General features: G+C 44.1%; 1 protein-coding gene across 1 annotated transcript in view; it reads left to right on the forward strand.

Annotated features, from left to right (window-relative positions):
• Positions 1-1,974: 1,974 nt before the first annotated feature.
• IRF8 (interferon regulatory factor 8) overlaps positions 1,975-13,925 on the forward strand; it is a 47,089-nt gene continuing 35,138 nt past the window's right edge. The window contains exons 1-2 of the mRNA XM_063945688.1: positions 1,975-2,028; positions 10,625-10,798. Coding sequence (XP_063801758.1) covers positions 10,625-10,798 — 174 coding nt within the window. The 5' untranslated portion in view covers positions 1,975-2,028. The remainder of the gene's footprint in view (positions 2,029-10,624; positions 10,799-13,925) is intronic.

The following is a 13,925-nucleotide window of genomic DNA, read 5'->3' on the forward strand; positions in this document are numbered from 1 at the left end:
CGGAACCAGTGGTGGAGCCCTCTGTCACCCCTGCTTAAGCTGAGCTGCCATCCGCACACCCGCCCCCCCGCACAGACCGCAACAGGGCCTAGTGTCTGTGTAGCACTGCAGAGTTCCTCCGCGCCCGGTCCACCCTCTCTCAGCGTCTGGACATGCTTACTGCGCATGTCAGGACTCCAGGGAGAGGAGGAGTCAGCAGGACAGGGCCGGGCGCAGAGGAACTCTGCAGTGGTACACAAACAATGACGCTCGGCCCTGTTGCGGTCACCGGTCTGTGCTGGCGGGCTGGTGTGCGGGCGGCAGCTCAGGCTAGGATAGAGGGCTTCCGGTGCAAATATAGCCCTGGCAGTGCTCATTAGCAAACGGTTCTCAGAACTGTACCTAATATTAGGTATCGGTTCTATGGAACCAGTGCGAACCGGCTGAATCCCACCACTGCATAGGCTGCACTGTAAAACCATGCTGTGCTATGATACCATAGGCTGCTGCTGCGTAAAGTCCATTATATGATCTGTAAACCATGCTGTGCTGTGACACCATAAGCTGCTGCATAAAGTCCATTATATGATCTGTAAACCATGCTGTGCTATGATACCATAAGTTGCTGCATAAAGTCCATTATATGATCTGTAAACCATGCTGTGCTGATACCATAGACTGCACTGTAAAACCATGCTGTGTTGATACCATAGGCTGCACTGTAAAACCATGCTGTGTCATGATACCATAGGCTGCACTGTAAAACCATGCTGTGCCATGATACCATAGGCTGCACTATAAAACCATGCTGTGCCATGATACCATAGGCTGCACTATAAAACCATGCTGTGCTATGATACCATAGGCTGCACTGTAAAACCATGCTGTGTCATGATACCATAGGCTGCACTGTAAAACCATGCTGTGCCATGATACCATAGGCTGCACTATAAAACCATGCTGTGCCATGATACCATAGGCTGCACTATAAAACCATGCTGTGCTATGATACCATAGGCTGCACTGTAAAACCATGCTGTGCTATGATACCATAGGCTGCTGCTGCGTAAAGTCCATTATATGATCTGTAAACCATGCTGTGCTGTGACACCATAAGCTGCTGCATAAAGTCCATTATATGATCTGTAAACCATGCTGTGCTATACCATAAGCTGCTGCATAAAGTCCATTATATGATCTGTAAACCATGCTGTGCTATGATACCATAGACTGCACTGTAAAACCATGCTGTGCTATGATACCATAGGCTGCACTGTAAAACCACGCTGTGCCATGATACCATAGGCTGCACTATAAAACCATGCTGTGCTATGATACCATAGGCTGCACTGTAAAACCATGCTGTACTATGATACCATAGGCTGCTGCTGCTGTGTAAAGTCCATTATATGATCTGTAGACCATGCTGTGCTATGATACCATAGGCTGCACTGTAAAACCATGCTGTGCCATGATACCATAGGCTGCACTGTAAAACCATGCTGTGCCATGATACCATAGGCTGCACTGTAAAACCATGCTGTGCCATGATACCATAGGCTGCACTGTAAAACCATGCTGTGCCATGATTCCATAGGCTGCACACTGTAAAACTATGCTGTGCTATGATACCATAGGCTGCTGCTGCGTAAAGTCCATTATATGATCTGTAAACCATGCTGTGCTGTGACACCATATTCCGGCCTCTGTCACCAGACAGGAGATGTAGGGCTTTCACCTGATGATAACTGGACACCTTTGGCTTTCCTGTAAACACATATATTACGGTTTCCTTCTCTGGGAACTTAGGCTCCGGCTCGGGGTAACCGTGGGAGGGAGAGGAGCAGCCCGGCCGCGTTCGCCCCGCGTTTCTCGGAAAAGCCTGCACTTAAAAGAAAGGAGCTGCGCTGTAGTCCCGCCCACCCGCGGGTAACTCCGCCCATTAGGTTGTGGGAGTCAAGGGGTGGGCGGGCTCTGACTGTATTACATGGTAGTTGGGTGTCAGAGGTCTCCATTCAGCGTGCAGGATAGAGGACAGCAGTGACGGAGGTAATAATGCACATTGCACTACACTACATTCACTACAGGGCAGCCTGGAGTCTCTATCCCTGTATATACAGTGTCACTGTTACTATGTATCACTGTGTCTGCATCACTGTAGTGTATCACTGCATCTCTGTACATATCACTGTGATGTGTCTGTACATCTATCACTGTATCTCTGAATATATCACTATGTGCCTCTGTACATCTATCACTGTAGCTCTGTATATATCACTATGTGCCTCTGTACATCTATCACTGTATCTCTGAATATATCACTATGTGCCTCTGTACATCTATCACTGTATCTCTGTATATATCACTATGTGCCTCTGTACATCTATCACTGTATCTCTGAATATATCACTATGTGTCTCTGTACATCTATCACTGTATCTCTGTATATATCACTATGTGTCTGTACATCTATCACTGTATCTCTGTATATATCACTATGTGCCCATGTACATCTATCACTGTATCTCTGTATATATCACTATGTGCCTCTGTACATCTATCAATGTATCTCTGTATATATCACTATGTGTCTCTGTACATTTATCACTGTAGCTCTGTATATATCACTATGTGCCTCTGTACATTTATCACTGTAGCTCTGTATATATCACTATGTGCCTCTGTACATCTATCACTGTATCTCTGTATATATCACTATGTGCCTCTGTACATCTATCAATGTATCTCTGTATATATCACTATGTGTCTCTGTACATTTATCACTGTATCTCTGTATATATCACTATGTGTCTGTACATTTATCACTGTATCTCTGTATATATCACTGTGTCTCTGTACATCTATTACTGTATATCTGTATATATCACTATGAGTCTCTGTACATCTATCACTGTATCTCTGTATATATCACTATGTGTCTCTGTACATCTATCACTGTATCTCTGTATATATCACTATGAGTCTCTGTACATCTATCACTGTATCTCTGTATATATCACTATGTGTGTCTGTACACCTATCACTGTATATCTGTATATATCACTGTATGTACAGTGATATCTATCTATCTATCTATCTATCTATCTATCTATCTATCTATCTATCTATCTATCTAAATCACTGTACAACTCTGTACATCTATCACTGACTCTCTGTATAACTATAACTGTATCTGTTACAATGTATCAGACAGAAAGATACAGATTATATCATCACTGCTGCAGTACCCACATGGACCCTGGCTCTTGCTGCTGGTTCATTTAATTATTGGGTGACTATGTCAGTGTTAGGTGGTATGTAGCTTGTGTGGAACTACAAGTCCCAGCAGGTCTATCTAGTGAGACACAGGTTGCTTAAGCTTGAAGAATAGTTCCATTAAAAAAATGGTGTTTTGCTTCTGGCAGAAACGTTCAGGTGTCACTGTTGCTCCTCCATCCTCCTGTAGTGTAATATTATTACTACATGGAAAGTATTGTAATGTTCTCAATTTTATCCCGAATTGTACTTTACATAAATCTATCCATTGATATGTAGACTTACGTGTTCTGTGGGGGTAATTCCAAGTTGATCGCAGCAGGAAATTTGTTAGCAGCAAAACCATGTGCACTGCAGGGGAGGCAGATGTAACATGTGCAGAGAGAGTTAGATTTGGGTGTGGTGTGTTCAATCTGCAATCTAATTTGCAGTGTAAAAATCAAGCAGCCAGTATTTACCCTGCACAGAAATAAAATAACCCACCCAAATCTAACTCTGTCTGAACATGTTATATCTGCCTCCCCTGCAGTGCACATGGTTTTGCCCAACTGCTAAAAAATTTCCTGCTGCGATCAACTTGGAATTACCCCCTGTGTCTTTTCCATTTAACAGGGAGAGAAAAATAAAAATAAATAACTATTCGTTAGTATATATTAGTTTAAATAAAGAGTTTGAGGACCAACAGAATATATATGTAGTTATCGGTAGGGGATTGTTATATTATGAAACAGATTTATAATGTACATAAAGGTGATAAACATTTGTGCTGTGATAGTTGCACAATCCTATCTACAGCTTTGAGATACATTCTGCAATTTTTATACTTTTTGCATCTGTTTATTCCCTTAATGTTGTTTGGGGTCTTCACCTGACTAAGCTTAACCAAAGTGATATTTTTGCAGTATTGGAGGCAGGATGTCTATGGCTCAGTAACTGGTGTACAACTACAAGTCCCAGCAGGTCAATCTAGTGAGCTGCAAGTTGTCCAAGCCTGAAGAACAGTTTCATGATATGATACAAATGTGTGATAATCTGTATTTAGATGATCACGAAACAGAATGGAAATAGACCGGTCCCAAGCAATATTCTAAACCAGTGGGCATGAAAGTGTCGAGACAGAGCCTGCTGGGTCTTCTGGTTCCACTGGAGAGCCACAGTATGCATACCTCTCATCTAAAAACCCAAAGTACTGTGGATCGTGTTATCTAGCAGGAAGATAATGTCACCAGTTTTAGTATTGTTGTCTTGGAATGAGCAAGAATTATGGATATCCCAGCTATAAAGTGTGTGGGCAGCACCCTCTTACTGCTTTGTCTGACTGTTAATAGTCTTGGTTTACTGTTCTGTGCTTGTCACATATTGCGAAACTCTATGGAATATGCTGGCGCTATATAATAACTGCTCATTCCACACCAGTCTCTATTAATATAATAGTCTAGCCCAGAGGTTCCCAAACTGTGTGCCGTGGCTCCCTGGGGTGCCTCGGGACACTTGCAGGGGTGCCCTGGGTTGGTGGTCCAGGACCAATTCAAATTATTCATGGTCAATATAATAGGCAAAACCAGTGCTGGTGGCTGCCAGTCATAAAGTATGTGGCCAAACAGAAGCAAATCTTGTCCCTCACCACACAACTGACCCTAAGGATGACATATAAACGCGATCTACTTAATGTAATATTTCTTTCTAAATTTCTCAATAAGAAATTTTTGGCCTAGGGGTTCCGTGAAAAAAATTCTGATATTCTAGGGTGCCGTGATTCAAAAAAGTTTGGAAACCACTGGTCTAGACGTTTCAGGACTGAAGAGAAAGGAAAGGGATATTGAGATAGATACATATATAAGTATTCCATCTGTACAGATCGGATATTCCCTATCACTGACATATGAGAAATATAATGAGCCATAATAAGATTCTAACATACAGTTTGGGAAGTGATGGTATTCCTGGTTTTAGTGTGTGATGGACTCACCCTAAGGTTTTCCTGTTATTTACAGCCAGTGTATGCACCCGTATTGGGGTGGTGTTACTATTAATGGAAGTGGGGCCTCTCAATTCATTAGGAGCCTCAGTGATATCATAGAAATACATCCCAGTGCATTTATAGGTTGCCCTCTGCCAGGGCCGGTTCAAGGGCGCTCTGCGCCCCGGGCAGGAAAAGGGGCGTGACCTACTACAGGTGGCGTGGTCAGTTACGCCCCCTGTACATTGCTAGCGCCGCTTGAATGCTGAGCGGTGCGCGATGACGTCATCGCGCACCGCACAGCAAAAGGTCCTCTCCACGAAGGGAAACTAGATGCTATGCGTCTAGTTCCCTTCGTGGAGAGGACCTTTGCTGTGTGGTGCGCGATGACGTCATCGCGCACCGCTCAGCAAAGTTACTCTCCACGAAGGGAAACTAGACGCATAGCATCTAGTTCCCTTCACAGGAGGGGGACGGCAGCGGGCAGTGGACGGGGGACACAGCGGGCAGCAGTGGCGGATCTTGCCACGGTGCGGCGCCCTCCAGATGGCGCCAGCGCCCTCCGGAAGGCGGCGCCCCGGGCAAAAGTCCTGCTTGCCCGTGGCAAGATCCGCTACTGCCCTCTGCTATATATTATTATTACTACTACCTAGAATGTCTGAATGTACAGAGCAAGGAGATGGGTGCAGTTTGATAAGGCAGAGTCCAGTTATGTTAATATTCATGTTATTCTTTATAAATCTATTTATACAGCGTGACAGCACATTCAGTTATTGCCTTTTACATGTTGTCATGCTAAATATAATTACTTTTTTCATAGCTTCCTTCCTGTTCTACTCTCATCTGGGCAGAGCTGCTTATTTCCGTTGCACATGGATACGACACATAGCCGCTGCCTAGAGATTGTTATGTCCAATGCACATACCACAGTGAAGTGAAGCTGTGTCATATCCCAGGACAATCTGCCTGATGTGCACAAGGCGTTTAGTAGAAATGGAAGTAAATGCATTATCAGAAGGTGGAGAAACCAGTGTCGGACTGGGGTGTGAAGGGCCCACCGGGGGGATGCAGTGATTTAGGGGTGTGACCAGCCTACAAAGGGGGTGTGGCCAGCCTCCACAGAGACTTGAAATGCACAATAGTTTAGTGCAGTGTAATGCAACATATCTATCATGTATAATACAAGTGCACAGTCTGGAACCTGATCCCAAGAGGAAGGAGTGGGCCCTCAGGCAGTGGGGCCCTCCGGTGGTTTCCCCTGTACCCCTGTGGGCCAGTCCGACCCTGAGAGAAAGTACTTTAGGCTTTCCGTGAAACATTGTTATATTTGGTTCCAGTGATGGGAGTTATTAAAGCGATCACTGTTCTTGAGTCTAACATGGAAAGTGTCAACGTCCAAATGCTTTGTGTGACGATAGTAGGTAAACTTGCTGCAACGTGTCAAAGGGACTGTGAAGAGATCAGAAGAAACAAAATAGTTGATGGGTGGAAAATAACCCACAGGCCCATCTATCCTGCTCTTATGGTTTTTTTTTTTTTTTTGATGTGGAGTGGTTTATAATTGGTGTGGAGGACTATACAAACATCCCCCTCTTATACGGCACTGAAAATGAAAATAAGAATATTGCTGTCAGACTTCTCTTGTTTCAAAGGTCAATTTCACTCTGACGCTGTAACATGAACTTTCCCTCAGAGTCATTTTATATAGTACTGAGTGTAGTAAAACCTCAGCGAGAGGACCAGCATGGAAACACAAAGTGCACCTGATTCTCAGTCAGATGCAGTGGAGCGATTTCTATCCCCTGCCCATGCGGCTAAGCCTCGCTGCACATGTGTCCAGATAGTGTGCGCATAGAGTCGGAGTTGCAGTTGAGGCGTGCACGAGATGGGTAATCTCAGGAGGCCATATTCAGATGGGGAATCTGCACCTGTCATACGGCAAGTTTCAATGGTGCGACTGTGGTATTCAAGCGCCTCAGTCCTTGCATATTTGGATGCACGGCTATACACCAGGGAAGAGCCTTTTGGTGGCATTTGCATAAAGTGACAGACGGGCAACCGCCAAAAGACTCAGGCACAGGTGCGGCTGCATCTAACTCAGAATCCGAGTACTCTGCTATCTGGTGACGCTACTGGTATACCTATACCTGTCAGTTGTACTGATGTCTGTATACAGCCTGTACTAGATTCCCAATCACACGTTTCCTGCCGTCGGCTATAAAGTCACGTATCTGTATTCTACTACACCTGCTTAACGACAGGTAACAAAGAGCCTTATTCACAGGTGGATGCAATGCTGATGTTGGGGCAGTTGGGTAATGTTTAGGATGCAGAGTGACTGACTGACAGTGACCATATGTGGATGGAAATGGGGGGGGGGCTGTCTACTAAAACACAGGCGTGATGCATCCGTTTCTGCTGCAAGTCTGAGCAAGCTGCAAACTTGCGGCGGACATTCTTTGTACAAGCAGTGGACGTGAGAAGCCAGCATCTTAATACAAATCCCAGCGGCTGCAGCATTTTCATATAGTCTCAGATATGCTGCTTTAGAAGATGGACAGCACGGATGATGCAATGGTTAGCATTACTGCCTCACGGCACTGCAGTCAAGGGTTCAATTCCCACCATGGCCCTAACTGTGTGGAGTTTGTGTGTTCTCCCCGTACTTGTGTGGGTTTCCTCTGGGTGCTCCGGTTTTCTCCTACAATCCCCCAAAATATATACTGGTAGTTTAACTGGCCCTTAACAAAATTAACCCTAGTGTGAATGTGTGCGCCTGTACGGGATCGGTATGAAATACCTCCAATCAAAATCCCGACACCAATTGACCGATGGTCAAAATCCCGACAAGGTCAAAATCCCGACATGGACAAAATACCGACATTTAAAATACCGACAAGGTCAAAATACCGACATATAAAATGCCGACAGGTCAAAATACCGACATGTGTTTTTGGTTGTTTTTAGTGTGTGTATGTCGACATAAGTCAACATGGACACCATATAAAGTGTACCGCGTCCCCTCTCATGGCTCGCTGCGCTCGCCATGCTTCGGGCACGGTGCCTCGCTGCGCTCGGCACACTATTATATTCCCCCTCCAGGTCCACTGGGATGGTAAAGTATGAACAAGTTGGTTTCAATGAAAAAAATCATGAAAAACTCATGTCGGTATTTTGACCTGTCGGCATTTTACATGTCGGTATTTTGACCTTGTAGGTATTTTAAATGTCGGTATTTTGTCCATGTCGGGATTTTGACCTTGTCGGGATTTTGACCATCGGTCAATTGGTGTCGGGATTTTGAACGTCGGGATTTTGATTGGAGGTAAACTGACTGCATCCCGCCTGTACATGTGGTAGGGAATATAGACTGTAAGTTCCATTGGGGCAGGGACTGATGTGAATGTAAAGCGCTGCGGAATACGTGTGCGCTATATAAATAACTGATAATAAATAAGATGCAGCAGTAACATGATTGGCGACCACCACTGAATCAGACTCAAAGCCCACATTGTCAGAACACAAATTGACTCTGCATCCAGGGTACACAGTAAAAGAAACTGTTGATAAATAGGGATATTTCTTAGGACAAATCTATCAAACCTGGGACTGTCCATTCAGAGGGGCAGTTGTCATATATGAACCCCAACATGTTGAAGTAAAACATTACTACACCAAGGTGACCTGAAGAGTGGTTAGAACGTAGGATCCACTGATGTTTCTTTCATAGTCGCTGACTATTCAGAGCTCCCCTCTGGGAGATGAGCGGGAGGTGATGAGAGTTACTGGGTTCTGTTTATCTGTCTGGCCCTGATTCAGGGAAAGTACCAGACTCTCTTGGAAATCCCATAGATCACCCACTATTTCAGGAATCTCATGGACATTCCAGGAGAATTGACAAGTATGACTCTATTTTATAATACTGAATAATAATAATAGCAACGATGATAATAATAATAATAATAATAATAGTAATTAATAAACATAACACCCATTCTCAACTCCCATCATTGGCTACCTGTGAGATAGAGTCTATTCCAGGATTGGCTTATTGACTAAAGGTGCACATACACCTAAAGATTTATCTTTCAGTCTAGCTGTTTGGAATGAAAATCTGGTAATGGATGGGAGCAAATGACATGGATGGGAGCAAATGACAGTTGACCATTTCAAATGGCCAACTGTCATTTGCTCCCATCCATTACCAGATTTTTGTTCCAACCAGCCAGATTGGAAGATAAATCTTTAGGTTTAGGGTGGTCATTCCAAGTTGATCGCTCGCTAGCAGTTTTTAGCAGCCGTGCAAACGCTATGCTGCCGCCCACTGGGAGTGTATTGTAGCTTAGCAGAAGTGCGACGAAAGGATCGCAGAGCGGCTACAAAGTTTTTTTTTGTGCAGTTTCAGAGTAGCTCAAAACCTACTCAGCGCTTGCGATCACTTCAGACTGTTCAGTTCCTGTTTTGATGTCACAAACCCGCCCAGCGTTCGCCCAGCCACGCCTGCGTTTTTCCTGGCACGCCTGCATTTTTACGAACACTCCCTGAAAACGGTCAGTTGACACCCAGAAACGCCCACTTCATGTCAATCACACTGCGGCCACCAGTGCAAATGAAATGCATCGCTAGACCCTGTGCAAAATTACATCGTTCGTCTTGCTCGTACGACGCGCGTGCGCATTGCGCCACATGCGCAGAACAGCCGTTTTTTATCCTGATCGCTGCGCTGCGAACAACTGCAGCTAGTGATCAACTCGGAATGACCACCTAGGTGTATAGGCACCTTTACATTCATATAACAGGGTCCAAAGTACCTGAAGCAGCTTTCATCCGCAGATGAAGGACTATTAGCAGTGCCTACACTCTCCCACCCTTCTTCTGGGGGCTCGAGCTGTTAGCTATTGTGGCTCAGACTCTTTGAAACTCGCTCCCTTGCACAGTACGAGTAGACTTCAGTCTAGAGCACAGGTTCTCAAACTCGGTCCTCAGGACCCCACACGGTTCATGTTTTGCAGGTCACCTGTAGATTTTTAAAATGTGACAGTTGGTGATACACAGTCCAGCTGCTGGGTGACATGGAAAACGTGAACCGTGTGGGGTCCTGAGGACCGAGTTTGAGAACCACTGGTCTAGAGCCTTCAAAGCAGACTCAAGACTTTCATGTTATTCACTTGCTTCATTAATGTCCCTGTAGTTTCTAAAATAAATAATTATTACCCAAATATTTAGCTCTCTTTTCTGTAGATTGCATTTTTTAAGTTTATTTTCTATTTTTTTTTTTTTAATATATGAAAACATAAAGCACTTTAAGTAAAATTAGGAGAAAAGTGATATATAACTATGATGATCATGAATAATTAGAATCCCATTCTACATGAAATCCTAATAAGTAATAGTGTTCTCTTTTTCTAGATGTGTGACCGTAACGGCGGCAGACGCCTGCGGCAATGGCTGATCGAGCAAATCGATAGCTCACTGTACCCCGGACTTGTGTGGGAAAATGATGAGAAAAGTCTGTTTCGTATCCCATGGAAACACGCTGGGAAACAGGACTACAACCAGGCAGTAGATGCCTCTATATTCAAGGTAAGTAAAAGTGCAGTAGTGCTCGACGGATGGAATTCTTTTAATGCGATTTTTCTTTTGACTAAACAAATATCTGGAGTTGCTTAATTAAATAATGCCTCCCCAAATGATTGCAACCCTGTGATTTAATATGTTCTCAAAACATCTTCATATCTTTTTATGAATGGAGTGAAAAATCTTTCCAAAATATTCCATAACGTCCAATAATGGTCATAATAACATTTATGGCTATCTGTCCGTGTATCCATCTTTCGATCACTTTCATAGGATACATTTAGGCTAGAAACGAGCATCTGGCAGTAGAACTGTTATTGGCAAAAGCAGGACCCCTAAATATCCACTGTGGGGCCCCTAACACTCTCGGGCAGTGTGATTGGCAGGATCAGTATGTGTTCCTGATATGGGCAGTGGGCACCTGTTGCTAGCTGTCTGTACTAAAGCAGCAGTTGAGAAGGATTGTATTATTATTAAGCATTATAGCTTTGACTATTTATTATTATTATTATTATTATAAGCATTTATTTATAAGGCGCCACAAGGTCCCCACCCTGGCAAAGCTTTCCCGATAGGGTTTGGACAACTTATGTCGTCTGAAAAAGCATTTGCTGAAGAAGTGAAGCTTGGTAAGTTGCCCCAGACCCTCTGTGGGGATGCGGTCAAGATCCCACCAGCCGGAATCCCGGCGGTCGAAATACCGACGCCGGAATCCCGACCGGCACAATCCCGACATATTCTCCCTCCGTGGGTGTCCACGACACCCATAGAGGGAGAATAAATTAGTGTGTTGAGCGTGGCGAGCGCAACGAGACCGCAAGGGGCTGAGTTCCGCTCGCCACCCCTGTCGGGATTGTGTGGTTGGGATTCCGGCGTCGGTATTTCGACCGCCGGGATCCCGTCCAGCGGGATTTAGTACTGATCCCCCTCTGTGATCTACAGCAGAAGTTGCCTAATTCAGGCATTTGCCATTTGATAAATTCCCTGGATCCTTAAAGCTGCCTAAACTAGGCTTACCATACTATCCATTTAAACTGGGACACCTATGACTTACACAGGTTATGTGGCTGCCGACATCAAGCCTGCATTTCACCTGGTTTTAATCAGCCACAGAACCTGTATATCCATGAGCTTCCCAGTTTAAAGGGATGGGATGGTAAGCCTAGCCTAAACCATATGTATCAGCAGAGGCGTAAGTTCATCCCAGTCACCCGGAGGCAAGTTGCAGCATGCAGAATCAGCGCTTATTGGTGGGTTCCGTCTTATAATCCAGCCGCAGCAGCGGGTACACCATCACTTGCTGCAGCGCGGGCTGAGTGGTACCAGGCAGGAGCTGTCCTTTCCCCTATTGCAAATGTTAGCAGGGCTCCTGGGACAGAGCCGATTAACTTTGCGGCATCAGGGGGAGGGCTGCGTAGCTGTTGGAAGAGCAGCGGTCCCACCTTGATCCTGCTGTGAACCACACAGGTGCTGCTGTACATGCAGGGGCTCCTTACCAGCTTTCTCTACAACCCATTTTCCTCAGGGATCATGAAGTGTTTCTTTCAGGTCCTGTTTGCAGGTCTTTGGGCATGTTATAAAGGCACTACAACTGGAACACCTCTCCACTGATCTACAAACGTCTGGTAGTGAGACAGCATGAGTTATTCTATAACTTTTCTGCAAATAACATTTTCCTACCGACCAGTTTTGTATCTTCAATGTGGAAAAAAGGATGTTAAAGGGATCCGGCAACCTCCTAGTCGGCATCTGTTTGGATGGTCGACCATGTTAAAGTCAACAGTCATTAGATCGACCACTATTGGTCGACACTAACATGGTCGATATGGACAAATGGTCGACACATGGAAATGGTTGACATGTGACATGTCGACACGTGAAAAGGTCGACATTGCTTTTAAAAAAAAATAGATTTTTTTTTTTTACTTTTTCATGCTTTACCATCCACGTAGACTACGATTGGGAACGGTAACCTGTGCCGAGCGCAGCAGTAGCGGAGCGAGGCACCTTGCCCACAGCATGGCGAGCGAAGCGAGCCACGCAAGGGAACGCGGTACACTAATTGGGGTTCCTGGTCCTGTTACGGAAAAAATTACACCACAAACAGTAAAAAAAAAATCCATGTTGACCTTTTCATGTGTCGACCTGTCCCATGTCGACCATTTTCACGTGTCGACAGTTAGTCCATGTCAACCATGTCTGTGTCGACCAATAGTGGTCGACCTAATGAATATCGACTTTAACATGGTCGACCATTCATACCAGGACCCTCCTAGTCAGATTGACAAACACATACTGCAGGTATAGGCTTTTATAGCAACGTTTGTAGCCATTTCATACATTATATATAATCAAAAGGAAACTATTAAGCTGTAAAGCTATTATTACTTTGGCAAAGTGTCAGATATTGTACTTACACAACCTTTCATAGCGCCTAAAAGTGACAAATGAAAGATTGTGGTCATTGCTGAGTTGTACGGTAATTTGCCCAGTATGTAACCAAGGTTATTTAGATCCAAACAGCTTATGAATGATTGCTTAATGTAACAATGGATGGAGAGCTTGACAGTCTTACCTGTTCCCGGCACAGGCTATAGCCACTGTTGTCTCAGCAATCCAAAAAATAAATAAACCACTTCCTCCAAATGTTTTAAATGGCCACTATAGTTTAAATACATTTTAGATATATGTACAAGAGCTACTAATGTAGTTCACAAATATATATACAGGTTGAGTATCCCATATCCAAATATTCCGAAATACGGAATATTCCGAAATACGGACTTTTTTGAGTGAGACTGAGATAGTGAAACCTTTGTTTTTTGATGGCTCAATGTACACAAACTTTGTTTAATACACAAAGTTATTCAAAATATTGTATTAAATTACCTTTAGGCTGTGTGTATAAGGTGTATATGAAACATAAATGAATTGTGTGAATGTATACACACTTTGTTTAATGCACAAAGTTATAAAAAATATTGGCTAAAATGACCTTCAGGCTGTGTGTATAAGGTGTATATGAAACATACATGCATTCTGTGCTTAGATTTAGGTCCCATCACCATGATATCTCATTATGGTATGCCATTATTCCAAAATACGGAAAAATCCCATATCCAAAATACTTCTG

The sequence above is a fragment of the Pseudophryne corroboree genome, chromosome 11 (genome assembly GCF_028390025.1).
Source record: "Pseudophryne corroboree isolate aPseCor3 chromosome 11, aPseCor3.hap2, whole genome shotgun sequence".
Lineage (NCBI taxonomy): Eukaryota > Metazoa > Chordata > Amphibia > Anura > Myobatrachidae > Pseudophryne > Pseudophryne corroboree.